The sequence below is a fragment of the Piliocolobus tephrosceles genome, chromosome 21 (assembly GCF_002776525.5).
Source record: "Piliocolobus tephrosceles isolate RC106 chromosome 21, ASM277652v3, whole genome shotgun sequence".
In the NCBI taxonomy this organism is placed as follows: domain Eukaryota; kingdom Metazoa; phylum Chordata; class Mammalia; order Primates; family Cercopithecidae; genus Piliocolobus; species Piliocolobus tephrosceles.
This window is the reverse complement of record NC_045454.1, coordinates 2,347,826-2,362,598: the sequence shown is the minus strand read 5'-3', so window position 1 is coordinate 2,362,598 and position 14,773 is coordinate 2,347,826. Positions and strand designations below refer to the sequence as shown.

Sequence of the window (14,773 nt, the reverse complement as noted above, 5' to 3'; positions counted from 1 at the left end):
ACTCTGGAGATTTCGGTGACATGTTCACTGCTCATTAAGGGGAATTAAGTGGGTACAACCTCAAACCAACTGTGAAGAGAGAGAGGCGTAAGTACCCAGTGGAAGATCTATCTTCAGACCTGCTTACGTTTTATTTTAGCAATATTCTAAAATAGTTCCAAGTGCAAAGAACGTTCTTCTTTATATAAATTACTTTTTTGAGACAGGGTCTCGCTGTGTTACCCAGGCTGGAGTGCAGTGGTGTGAGACTCTGTATAAAATAATAGTGATGAAAAAAAAAGAGTCTAGGCCAGTACGGTGGCTCATGCCTGTAATCCCAGCACTTTGGGAGGCCAAGGCAGGAGGATCACAGCTCACTGCAGCCTCATCCTCCTGGGCTAAAGTGATCCTCCTGCCTCCGATTCCAGTGTAGCTGAGACTGCAGCATGTGACACCAAAACACTCCAGGAAACATGGGGGAAAGTGCTTAAAAATTTGGACTGGGGGGCCGGGCACGGTGGTTCACACCTGTAATCCTAGCACTTTGGGAGGCCAAGGCGGGCGGATCACCTGAGGTCAGCAGTTCAAGACCAGCCTGGCCAACATGGCAAAATCCCGTCTCTACTAAAAATATAAAAACTAGCTGGGCGTGGTGGCAGGCGGTGCCTATAATCCCAGCTACTCCGGAGGCTGAGGCAGGAGAATCACTTGAACCTGGGGGTTCAATGAGGTTGCAGTGAGCCAAGATCACGCTACTTTACTCCAGGCTGGGTGAAAGAGTGAAACTCCATCTCAAAGGAAAAAAAAAAAAAATTGGACTGGGAAGAGTTTTTTCCAAGTAATGTTCCAAATCAAGAAAATGTGCAAGAAAGGCTAGCATCACCAAAAATGAAAACTCTCAAATTATCTTATTTCAAACCAATTATTTTAATCCTCACTATTAAGGAACTTTCCCCCCAACTACTACCAGAACCAATTCCAATTTCACTGGAATGAGATATTACAGATCCTCAATCTTTTCAGTGTCTCATAGTCAAAATCTGGCACTCAAAATTACCATATATACTGGGAGACTGTATGACCAGATAAAGAGAAAAAGGAACAGTAGAAAGAGACCTGTAAATGTTAAAATCTTCAGGCAGATTTTAAAGTAATTTAAAATGCTCAATAAAATAGAAGATGGAATAAATATTGAGAAAAAAACGGAAGTATGTGAAAAGGCAAACTGCATAAATAAAACACGTGAACTAAATTTAAGAAATCAGGCTGGGTGCGGTGGCTCAAGCCTGTAATCCCAGCATTTTGGGAGGCCGAGACGGGCGGATCACGAGGTCAGGAGATCGAGACCATCCTGGCTAACACGGTGAAACCCCGTCTCTACTAAAAAAAAATACAAAAAACTAGCCGGGCAAGGTGGCAGGCACCTGTAGCCCCAGCTACTCGGGAGGCTGAGGCAGGAGAATGGCGTAAACCTGGGAGGCAGAGCTTGTAGTGAGCTGAGATCCAGCCACTGCACTCCAGCCTGGGCGACAGAGCGAGACTCCATCTCGAAAAAAAAAAACAAATGAACAAAAAAAAGAAATCAAGGCCAGGCACGGTGGCTCATGCCTGTAATCCCAATACTTTGGGAGGCTGAGGTGGGCAGATCACCTGAGGTCAGTTTGAGACCAGCCTGGCCAACATGGGGAAACCCTGTCTCTACTAAAACACAAAAAATTAGCTGGGCGTGGAGGTGGGTGTCTGTAATCCCAGCTACTCAGGAGGCTGAGGCAGGAGAATCGCTTGAACCTGGGAGGCGGAAGTTGCAGTGAGCCAAGATCACACCACTTCACACCAGCCTGGGCAACAGAGTGATACTCTGTATAAAAAATAATAATAATAAAGAGTCTAGGCCAGTGTGGTGGATCATGCCTGTAATCCCAGCACTTTGGGAGGCCAAGACAGGAGCATCACTTCAGCCCAGGAGTTTGAGACCAGCCTGGGCAATATAGTGAGAGTTCATCTCTACAAAAATTTTTATACAAGTTAGCCAGGTGTGCAATTAGCCAAGAATGGTGGCACATGCCTGTAATCCCAGCTACTTGGGAGGCTGAAGTGGGAGATCATTGGAGCCCAGGAAGTTGAGGTTGCTGGGAGTCGTGATGACGCCACTGCACTCCACCCTGGGTGACAGAGCCAGACCCTGTATCTCGAACAAACAAGAAAGTCCAGCAGGTGTAACTGGAGTCCCAGAAGAAGAAATGGAAGAATGGAATACACAGACAATGGCCGAAATTGAGAACTGAAGAAAGTTACTGAATCTCAGTTGCAAGAATATTAAAGAATCCCAGTCGGGATGAAAACAAAACCACATCCAGGCACATCACAGTAAAACACTGAACAACGACAAAGAGAAACAATTCAGCAGTCAAGTCGAAAGAGCTATCTCCTGCCATTGATATCGCAAATCTGCAAAGTCACGGTTAACACCTTATGCCAGGATAAATATAAATGTGACTCTAAAAGCCACACTGCTTATAGATCACAGCTTCTCTGATGTGAACTTTGGCTAAACCCACGATTACAACAGTCAGCCTCAGTTCACTGTATCCTCTGCCGCAGGCATTGGTTGCTCTTGCAAATAAGTCAAGTGCATAGTTCCTATCTACAACTTCACCTCAGAGAGTTTCTGGCTTGGCTGCAAGTTCTCAGCTTAGGGTAAAAAATCACTGGTGACCCAGATAAAGGTACAATACAGGTTAGGACATAATAGCCACCAACATTTTACCCACATATAACCACCAGGTCTAAGAGACCATTTCCTGCCTATAAGGACAGTATTTTCAGGCTGGATGTGGTGGATCACGCCTGTAATCTCAGCACTTTGGGAGGCCAAGGTGGGTGTATCACCTGAGGTCGGGAGTTCAAGAGCAGCCTGGCTAACATGGTGAAACCCCATCTCTACTAAAAATACAAAAATTAGCCAGGCATGGTGGCAGGTGCCTATAATCCCAGCCACTCAGGAGGCTGAGGCAGGAGAATCGGTTGAACCTGGGAGGTGGAGGTTGCAGTTGCAGTGAGCCAAGATCGCACCACTGCACTGCACTGCACTCCAGTCTGAGCAACAAAGTGAGACTCCATCTACAAAAACAAAACAAAAAAAAAAAAAAGAAAAACCGACTAATATTTTCCCATAGCACATTCTGGTCCTGTTGTAGACAGGCAGAGACCACTTACCAAAATTAGGACACAGTCATTATAAGAAGCCTTGCCCCCTTCCCAGACTCCCTCACCTCTTCTCTCCCTCATGACCTTCACGCAGAGATCCTTTCTATCCATCTTTTGAAAGATTCTTAAGGTTATGTTCCAAGCTTGTTGTTCTTCATAGTGCTTGATCAAGAGGTTGGCAAGTTCTTCCCGGGATGCTTTTTTGACCTCAGTCCAGGGAATCTGCTTGAGTTCAAGATGCAAAGTCATTTGCTTGAGATATTCCTTAAATTTCCTGAACTCCTCCTTTTTGAGCTCCTCTAGATACCACATAAGACCAAAATCAGAGAAGAAAGAGGCTGCCATCTTGTCCGGAGCAGCGATACCAATCCTCAAAGGGACAGTGACCAGGAACAATAAATAAATAAAACCTGTGGAAAATTCAGGATAGTGTCAAATTATTAAAAATAAATGGATCAAGATTACCGTTTTCTTATATAGTATCTTGCTAGTATTGGGGGCATGGTGATGAAGGCAGAACGTTATTAGGTTCATTTCACCTTTTCATTGAAATGGTCATGCAAAGTCTCAATAATAGATGGGGGAATCAGATACAATAATCTAGAAGATACGAGCATCTTATAGTCACCTGACAGCCTCAATATCCAGGCAAATATAGACTTCACATTTTTAGAAATCACACTGTAACTACGGGAATTACACTGTAGCTACGGGAATTACATTTTTTACTTTTAAATATAGAAATTACACTGTAAATAGGGAAATTACATTTTTACATTTTAATATAGAAATTACATTGTAAATATAGAAATTACATTTTTCTCAGTAACCAATAGAGAAGGCATGCCCTACAAATGTAGCCAATTGATTTTGACAAAGGCGCAACGAAGGAGGGAAGGAGGATCGTCTCTTCCATAAATGGTGCTGGAACAACTGGAACTCCCTCCCTAGCTCTCTTTCTCCCCATCTCTTCCTCTGACTCTATTACGTGGGGACACAGAAGGCAGCCATGTACAATCCAGAAAGAGTCTCCATCAGGAGCAGACTCTGCTGGACCTTGATTTGAACTTCCAGCCTCCAGAACTAGAGGAAGTAAATTTCTGTTGGTAATCCATCCAGTCTGCAGTATTTTGTATTGAACTAGAGAAATGATCCCTGGAAGTATAGTCTTATCTACGGTACTTTGTTATGGTCACACTCATGCAGAGGCCTGGAAGTACGACAGATACCCTAGTGGCAATCGATACACCCAGTGTCCAGATCAGATCTTGGTTTCTAAGATGACTGCTTCCTAACAAAAGACACCCAGCACAGGCTGAAAGAGCCTCCAATAGCTAAAACTGTAACAACTTGAGCAAGAAGAATTCCAAGTAGCTTAGCTGGATGGATTCTTCCCCTTTAAGGAGATGCAGTATAACTCCCCACCTCTCAAGTGTGGTGTATTCGTCTGTTCTCATGCTGCTGATAAAGACATAACCCAAGACTGGGTAATTTATAAAGAAAAAAGTAGTTTAATGGACCCACAGTTCCATGTGGCTGGGGAGGCCTCACAATCATGGCGGAAGGCAAAAGGCACATCTTACATGGCGGCAGACAAGAGAGAGGACCAAACGACAGGGGTTTCCCCTTGTAAAACCATCAGGTCTCATGAGACATATTCACTACTATGAGAATGGTATGGGGAAACCACCATGATTCAGTGATCTCCCACTTGGTCCCTCCCAAGGCACGTGGGAATTATGGGAGCTACAATTCAAGATGAGATTTGGGTGGGGACACAGCCAAACCATATCACGTGGGTTGTACATAGAGACTTTTTAAACAATATAGTATAGCCAGGCACGGTGACTCACTCCTGTAATCCTAGCACTTTGGGAGGCTGAGGCAGGTGGATCTCGAGGTCAGGAGATCAAGACCATCTCGGCCAACATGGCGAAACCCCATCTCTACTAAAATACAAAAAATTAGCCGGGTGTGGTGGTGTGCACCTGTAGTCCCAGCTACTCGGAAGGCTGAGGCAGGGGAATCACTTGAACCTAGGAAGCAGACGTTGCAGTGAGCTGAGATCACACCACTGCACTCCAGCCTGGCAACAGAGTGAGACTCTGTCTCAATAAATAGCATAGCATAGCATAGCATAGCATAGCATAGCATAGCATAGCATAGCATAAAAAAGGGTGTAGGGAGTAACTTCAGAGTGGAGAAACCAACCAGACACCTGAGCTAGGAGATCAAGACCAACATGGGTAGGAAGTGGTAGTGATAGCATATGATATGATGAGAAGGGCACCTTTCCTCCATGGTCTTCCTCCCCAAAGCCCCAGTCTCGCAATAAGAAACATGACACAGACCCAATATGAAGGATGTCCCACAAATACCTGACCAGTGCTTCTCAAAACTTTCAAGATCACTGAAAACAAGTAAATCCTGAGAGTGGTCCTAGTTTAGAGAACTCAACGGAGACACAGCAACGAAACCTAATGGGGGATCCTAGATGAGGTCCAGGCACATAAAAAGGATATTAGGGGCTGAATGTGGTGGCTCATACCTGTAATCCCAGCACTTTGGGAGGCTGAGGCAGGTGGATCACGAGGTCAGGAGTTCGAGACCAGCCTGACCAACATGGTAAAACCCTGTCTCTACTAAAAATATAAAAATTTGCTGGGCATGGTGGTGGGCGCCTGTAATTCCAGCTACTTGCGAGGCTGAGGCAGGAGAATCATTTGAACCCGGAAGGCAGAGGTTGCAGTGAGCTGAGATCGCACCATTGCACTTCAGCCTGGGTAACAGAGCAAGACTTTAAAAAAAAAAAAAAAAAAAAAAAAAAATAGATATTAGGTAAAAAGGGGAGAAATCTGAAGAAATAATCTTTAGTTAATAATCTATTAATACTAGTTTATTAGTTATGACAAATGTACCATGGTAATGAAAGTGATTACAAGAGAAACGTGGCACAGGATTTATGGGAACTCTCTGCACTATTTTTGCAAACTTTTCTGTGTCTAAAACAACTCTAAAATTTTAAAAAGATACTAAAAACATAGGACAAATAGTTACTGATATTAGATATATAAAAAATCAACACACTGGACCAGGTGCGGAGGCTCACATCTGTAATCCCAGCACTTTAGGAGGCCGAGGTGGGCAGATCATGAGGTCAGGAGATCAAGACCATCCTGGCTAACACGGTGAAACCCCATCTCTACAAAAAACACAAAAAATTAGCCGGATGTGGTGGCGGGAGCCTGCAGTCCCAGCTACTCAGGAGGCTGAGGCAGAAGAATGGCGTGAACCTTGGAGGCGGAGCTTGCAGTAAGCTGAGATCACGCCACTGCACTCTGTCTCAAAAAAAAAAAAAAAAAAAAATCAACACATTATCTTATGGATATTTATACAAACAAGAGCACATTCTTTTCAAGCATACATGGAACATTCATGATAATCAATTATGCTCTGAGCTGTAAAGCAAATCATAATTCAAAAGGAAAAAGCCAACAGTAGTGAGGTCATTTTTGTCTTAAAGGCAATGAAATTAGAGATCAGTAGTAAAGTCAATAAAAGGCTTAAGTGATACAGTGGAAAATAAAAATAAAACTGTTTTATTCATGGGTGGCCATTAGGCAGCATGTTGCCCTGAATAAACTAGGTAATTTGGAGAAAATCTTTAAAAAACAATTTAATAGCATCTAAGATCCAAAACTTAGAGAAAAGTAGCCGGGCACCTGTAGTCCCAGCTACTTGGGAGGCTGAGGCACAAGAATCGCTTGAACCTGAAAGGTGGGGGTTGCAGTGAGCTGAGATCACGCCACTGCACTCCAGTCTGGACGATAGAACGAGACTGCCTCAAAGAAACAAAAAAATCCAAACAAAAATTAGGGAAAATTATTAAGCAGTATTCAGAATGAGAATACGATGACGGAATGGTGACCTTCATGGCTTCTCCTCTGGGTGCTTTTGCCAATAGTTTTTTAAAGCCTACTTTTAGTAAAATCTTAATTACAGAAACATGTATCTGAGTCCTGAGGCCACCACTGAGCAAGGCCTAAGGCAATGCTTCTCCAAGCAACATCAGCACCAACTGGCAACTTGCTTTGGAAATCCCCAGTTCCTTCCCTAGACATACTAAATGCTGAGGGTAGGGCAGAGCCATTTGTTACACCTTCAATTGATTCTGACACATGCCCAAGTTTGAAAACCACTGACTTAAAGAATGACGTTGGGCAAGAACATTGCTGGTGCTTCGCTCTGAAACCGTCTTGGAGAAGCAGGCAACTAGAGCTGGACTTCTCTTGATGTGGAGACAGTGTCAAGATCAGAGTTTAGCCTCTTGCCACAGGCTGAAATATTAATCCCTCCTGCTCTGGGAAGAGATCCTCTGAAAGTGAAGGGAAAGACTGCATTCAGATTTGCTACAGATTGCACTTTCAATAGTCCCCCAAACACACACACATGTGCACACACACACACACTCCTCTACCACCACTACCACCACAAAAATCCCCAGGGAATATTTTCTGCATCCAATGTGTGGATGTTTTTTTGCAAGGGGTTGCAAAAGTTACATGCTGAAGTATCAAGTTTTTGAAAATAGCATCCTTGTAGATACAATGAGCCACACTGGAGGTCAAGTGCGACTGAACTCTGGGCTTGTTTGGAAATAGCATCCTTGTAGATGTAATTAGCTATCCTGGAACATGTAAGACGAGGTCATACTAAAGCAGGGTGGGCCCCCAGTCCAATATGATTGGTGACCTCATTGAAAGGGGATAATCTGGCCGGGTGCAGTGGCTCACACCTGTAACCCCAGCACTTTGGGAGGCAGAGGTGGGCGAATCACCTGAGGCCGGGAATTCAAGACCAGCCTGGCCAACATGGTGAAATCCTGTCTCTACTACAAATACAAAAATTAGCCAAGGGGTGGTATGCACCTCTAATCCCAGTTACTTGGGAGGCTGAAGCAGGAGAATCACTTGAACCCGGGAGGTGGAGCCTGCGGTGAGCCGAGATCATACCACTGCACTCCAGTCTGGGCAATAAAGTGAGACTCCATCTCAAAAAATAAAAAAAGGGAAAATCTGGAGACATATGAATAGAGGGAAGAGGATATCATGCCACAGGGAAAATGCTACTTACTAACCAAAGCACACCTAAAGCAAGTGGAAGTTAATAGAGAGGAATGAAACTGATTCTCCTTCACAGTCTTCAGAAGGAATTACACCTGCCAACACCTTGATTTTGGACTTACTAGCCTTCAGAACTGTGAGACGGTAAGTTTCTGTTGCATAAGCTGTCTGTTTTGTGGTACACTGTTATGGCAGTCCCAGGAAACTAATACAATGTGTTAGTATCAGATTTGACAGAGATAATTAGTGGTCTAGAAGACAAGTAAAGAGAAGTCATCCAATGAGAATTAGAGAAAAAAGACTAAAATCATAAAAGACGACAAGAGACTGAGGATGAAAAGGGCTAACACTTGTTACAGGCTCCCCAAAAGGAGAAAAGAGACTGTGGACCAGATGTAGTATGTTTTATTAGGTTGACGCAAAAGCAACTGTGGTTTTTGGCATGAAAAATAATGCAAAAATTGCAATTACTTTTGCACCAACCTAATGTAAGATTGCTACTAGGATGCTTCTTTTTATAACTTTTTTTTCATTTGAGACAGTTTCACTCTTGTTGCCCAGGCTGGAATGCAGTGGCACAATCTTAGCTCACTGCAACCTCCACCTCCCAGGTCCAAGTGATTCTCCTGCCTCAGCCTCCTGAGTAGCTGGAATCACAGGTGCCCGCCACCATGCCTGGCTAATTTTTTTGTATTTTTAGTAGAGATGGGGTTTCACCATGCTGGCCAGGCTGGTCTCGAACATCTGACCTCAGGTGATCCACCCGCCTCTGCCTCCCAAAGTGCTGGGATTACAGGCATGAGCTACTGTGCCTGACCTGGATGTTTCTATTAACCAATTAAAAAAAAATCAATCTACTAATTAAGAAGCCCAATAAAGTCCAAGAGTATCAATAACAAACCCACACCTAGACACATTACAGGGAAACTTAATGACATTAGAACATAAAGAAATTAGACAAAAGGGAAAATTTTGAAAGCATTCCAGAGTGAGATTAAGGCAAGGGGAGGGCAATAATTTGTTCAAAAGGTTGTGCCATTATGTTGACAGCTGACCTATCAGATACTACAGAAAGAAGAAACTAAAGCAGCACACCATGGAAGGTGCCCAAAACAAACAGCTGCCAACTCAAGTCTAACCAGAATAAAACAATCTTTAAGAAATAAGACCAGGCGCAGTGGCTCACACCTGTAATCCCAGCACTTTGGGAGGCCGAGGCGGGTGGATCACGAGGGTCAGGAGATTGAGACCATCCTGGCTAACACAGTGAAACCTCATCTCTACTAAAAATCTAAAAAATTAGCCAGGCATGGTGGCGGGTGCCTGTAGTTCCAGCTACTCAGGAGGCTGAGGTAGGAGAATCACTTGAACCCGGGAGGCAGAGGTTGCAGTGAGCCGAGATCACACCACTGCACTCCAGCCTGGGCAACAGAGTGAGACTCCGTCTCAAAAATAAAGTAAGTAAAAATAGGTATTTGCAGATAAATGACAAATTTTCCAACAGAGGACTTACACTCTAGGAAATTCTGAAAATTGACCACTGGAGAAAAGGAAAATTATTCCAGGTGAAAATTAAGAGATGCCACAGTGAATTAGAAGAAAAGTTGTTTTATAGTCAGTCTTGTGAGACAGAAAATATAATTAAAATTTATCACAGCTGGCATGTAAATAAAATTTAAGAAAAAGAGAAAAAGGACATCAAGAGATCTAATGTTCTTCTCCGGGAAGATGACAGAAGTAAAACTTTGATATGAAATTCTGATACACCCACTGATAGAATTCTGATATAACCATAAAAAAGTTTGCCTGCCAAAGTAGATAAAGAGGAAAAATGTCAAACTAATCCAAAAAATAACAAAGACAGAAATAAGAACCTAGAACATATAGGGTAAATAAAAAAGGGATGGTCAATTTAAACTCTTATTAGTAATTACACAAAATAATTGCCTCAATGATACAGAGGCAAAGCTGGTGAGAGTAAACACAAAAACCAAATAATTACTCTTTAAAGAGGTAACTAAGAACAAAAAAACAAAAGTTGAAAGACTAAACAACATGCAAATTTGAACCTAAAAAAATCTGGCGTAACTCACCCCAGTTAGAACGGCTACTACTAAAAAAAAGTAATAACAAATGTTGGCAAGGATGCAGAGAAAAGGCAATTCTTACATTCCACTGGTAGGAATGTAAATTAGCAGAACCACTATGGAAAACGGTATGGAAATTTCTCAAAAAATTAAGAACTACCATATAACCCAGTAATTCCACTGCTGGGTATATATATCTTTAAAAAGGGAAATTCAGATGTCAAAGAGATATCTGTACTCCCATGTCTATTGCAGCACATTTTTTTTTTTTTTTTTTTGAGATGGAGTCTCGCTCTGTCACCCAGGCTGGAGTGCAGTGGCTCGATCTCGGCTCACTGCAAGCTCCACCTCCCGGGTTCACGCCATTCTCCTGCCTCAGCCTCCCAAGTAGCTGGGACTACAGACGCCCGCCACCACGCCCGGCTATTTTGTGTGTGTGTGTGTGTGTGTGTGTGTGTGTATTTTTAGTAGAGACGGGGTTTCACCATGTTAGCCAGGATGGTCTCGATCTCCTGACCTGGTGATCCACCCACCTCGGCCTCCCAAAGTGCTGGGATTACAGGCATGAGCCACCGCGCCTGGGCTGCTGCACTATTACTAATAACCAAGATATAAAAGCAGCCTAAGTGCCCGTCAATAAATGAATGCATAAAGAAAATGTGATATATAGACTCAATGGAATACTAGCCATAAAAAATAATGAAATCTTGCCATTTGTGGCAACCTGGATGAATGTGGAGGACATGAGGTAAAATAAGGCAGGCACAGAAAGAAAATTACCATATGATCTCATTTATGTGGGGCATCTAAAAAGAACTTATAGAAGTAGAGAGTAGAATAGCGGTTACTAGAGGCTGGGGAAGGGATGGGAGAGTAGGGGGAAGCCAGGAGCGACTAGTCAACAGGCACACTGAGGGTTAGAAAGAGCAGGTCCTAGCATTCTCTTACACATGAGGGTAACTAAAGCAAATAACAGTGTGGCGGATATTTCAAGATAGCTAGAAGATTTTGAGTATCACCACAAAGAAACGTTAACTGTCTCAAGAAACAGATAATCATTATACAATAGATACATACGTCAAAATTGATCATTATACAATGGATACATGTGTCAAAATATCACACCATACCCCATAAATACATACAATTATGTGTCAATTTAAAAATTTTTTAAATGGGAAATCTGAACAAAATAGCATGTCATGCATGCATAAGGTATTATAACCAAACTTACTCACCAGACTCTATCCATTCCATTTATTGCGTGACTTGAATTAGAGGCAAAAGATATTAAATTATTCCAGGTTTTAAAAAAAAAATCTGCTGTAACAATATTAATGTGAGAAGAGCAGACCCCAAGCCAAAACATTAGTGATAAATCTAGATGCTGCATAACCACAGGGCTCAAATTACCAGGAAGAGAGAACAATCATAACCATACATGCAACAATAACATGGCCTTAAAATACACCAATGGTCAGCGGGGCATGGTGGCTCACGCCTATAATCCCAGCACTTTGGGAGGCCAATGTGGGTGGATCATTGAAGTCAGGAGATCTAGACCAGCCTGGCTAACACAGTGAAACCTCGTCTCTACAAAAAATACCAAAAAAAATTAAAAATAAAAAATAAATTAGCCAGGCGTGGTGGCAGGTACCTGTAACCCCAGCTACTCGGGAGGCTGAGGCAGGAGAATGGTGTGAACCTGGGAGGCAGAGGCTGCAGTGAGCCGAGATCGCACCACTGCACTCCAGCCCAGAACAGAGCAAGACTCCATCTCAAAATAAATAAATATACACACACACACACACGCTTATATGTATGTATATATGTATGTATATGTGTGTGTATATGTATATGTGTATACGTATATATGTGTGTATGTATATATGTATGTATATATGTATATATGTGTATATGTATGTCTATACACACACACACCCCTCAACGGTCAGCACCATAAGAAGAATTAGACAAGTCCCTAATCATAGGATATTTTATAAATTTGTTCTAGTAATTAAATAAACAAGTTAAAAAGAAAAGGTTTAAAGACAATGGATAAATTTTACCTTGTGGACATAGACCTTTTCATCCAATAAATGGAAAAAATACATTAAGATAGATGAATCATCTACCAATGTCAGCCATATGCTGATCCTCAGGGCAAGCTTCAACATATTTCAAATAAGTTGCACAGAATATTCTGGATCACAGTTTATGTCAGAAATTGATAATGAAAAGAAGGACATTCCAAAATTAAGAAACATACTTCTAAGTAACCTATGAATAAAGAGAAAATATCGAATATAAGGTTTTGAACTGAATATTTAATGCTACATATAAAGTGAGCGAAATGCAGCTAAATCAGGACCCAGAAAAATGTGCTACTTCAAAGGTATAAGGAAGGTTGTAAATTCATAAGCTAATTATACATTGAGCTAAAAAGCAAAACACAGCAAAACAAAGTAGAAAAAAAATCAATGAAATAAAAATTAAAATACAAGACTCAGTCAAAAGTAGATTCTTTGACAATACAAACTGGGTAAGTCCCCAACAAGTCTGATGAATAAGAAGACATGAGTGACAAATACCAGGAACAGAAGAGGAGACACCACTGTGTATCCTACAGATATCAAAAATAGAGACTATTACCATTTTTATGCCAATAGAACTGATAATTTTCTTCAAATATATAAATTCTTAGAAAATGACAACTTTCATCTATTTTTTGTGTGTGAAGTTGTGAAAGCTTCGAGGTGGCAGGTGCCTGTAGTCCCAGCTACTTGGGAGGCTGAGGCAGGAGAATGGTGTAAACCCAGGAGGCGGAGCTTGCAGTGAGCTGAGATCCAGCCACTGCACTCAGGCCTGGGCGACAGAGTGAGACTCCATTTCAAAAACAACAACAACAACAACAAAAACCATGTGAAATCCTTTCCCCAGAGAAGACTTCAGGCTCAAATGTCTTCATCAGCAAATTATTTCAAAATTTAAATAAAAATTATTTTTTTCCAGAATCTATGAGAGAGAGAGAGCATGGTGTGGGTATGTGAGAGCATGAGCATGTGTATGTGTGGGAACATGAGAGAGAACGCACAGTCTCAAACTGAGGCACAGGTTGGATAATGAAAACAAGTTTACATCATCCTCAGCAAACTAACACAGGAACAGAAAACCAAACACCACATGTTCTCACACGTAAGTGCGAGTTGAACAGTGAGAACACAAACGGACACAGGCAGGCGAACATCACACACCGGGGCAGTAAAGGGGAGGGAGAGCATTAGGACAACTACCTAATGCATGCAGGGCTTAAAACCTAGATGACCAGTTGATAGGTGCAGCAAACCACCATGCCACATGTATCCCTATGTCACAAACCGGCACATTCAGCACATGTATCCCAGAACTTAAAACAAAACAGAAAACAATAGGCTTAGTGTAAGAATTTGCATGTTACGTCCACTTGTGAAAACAAATGCAAAAATTTTTAAAAGTCCATTAAGTGTAAGGTCTGTACATTAGATAATGTACTATTAATTTCCTGTTTTTTATATAGTGTGGTTATCAAAAGAGCTTACTTTTATTTTTACTTTTAGAACATAAACCGTGACGCATTTAGGGTAAAGTACTAGGTGTAAATTTGTACGATGTGTACACATCTTGAACAGATCGGGAAAAATACCTAAGTGTAGAGAGACACTAAATAAGGTCTCTTTAACATTTGGTGATCCTAAGTAAAGGATATATTCTCGAAGCTGTTCTCTAAGGGTAAAATCACATCAATTTTTTTTTAATAGTGTACTAGTTTCCTTGGGCTGGCCTGACAACGTAACCACAAACTAGGTAACTTCAAACAGAAACCTGCTGCCTCGTGGTTCTGAAGCCTAGATGTCCAAAATCAAAGTGTTGGCAGGGCAGTGCTCTCTCTGAAACTCAGGGGAGCCCTTCCTTGCCTCTTACAGCTTCTGTGGTTTGCTGGCAATCTGTGTCATTCTTTGGTTTGCAGCTATGTAATTCCATTCTGACGGTCACATACCATTCTGCTTGTCTCTATCTTCGTGTGGCCATTTTCTCTAAGACAGAGTGTCACTCTTGTTGCCCAGGCTGGGGTGCAATGGCGCAATCTTGGCTCACTGCAACCTCCACCTCCCAGGTTCAAGCAATCCTCCTGCCTCAGCCTCCCGAGTAGCTGAGATTACAGGGTTGTGCCACCACACTCGGCTAATTTTTTGTATTTCACCATGTTGGTCAGGCTGGTTTTGAACCTCCAACCTCAGGTGATCCACCCGCCTCAGCCTCCCAAAGTGTTGGGATTACAGGCGTGAGCCACTGCGCCCAGCTTTGTGGCCATTTTCCCTTTTTTTTTTTTTTTTTTGG

General features: G+C 42.2%; 1 protein-coding gene across 1 annotated transcript in view; it reads right to left on the bottom strand.

The window, feature by feature from the left end:
- Positions 1 to 14,773, bottom strand: part of NLRP4 (NLR family pyrin domain containing 4) — a 44,658-nt gene that overhangs the window by 28,031 nt on the left and 1,854 nt on the right. Inside the window, exon 2 of the mRNA XM_023184431.2 lies at positions 3,252 to 3,596. Coding sequence (XP_023040199.2) covers positions 3,252 to 3,531 — 280 coding nt within the window. The 5' untranslated portion in view covers positions 3,532 to 3,596. The remainder of the gene's footprint in view (positions 1 to 3,251; positions 3,597 to 14,773) is intronic.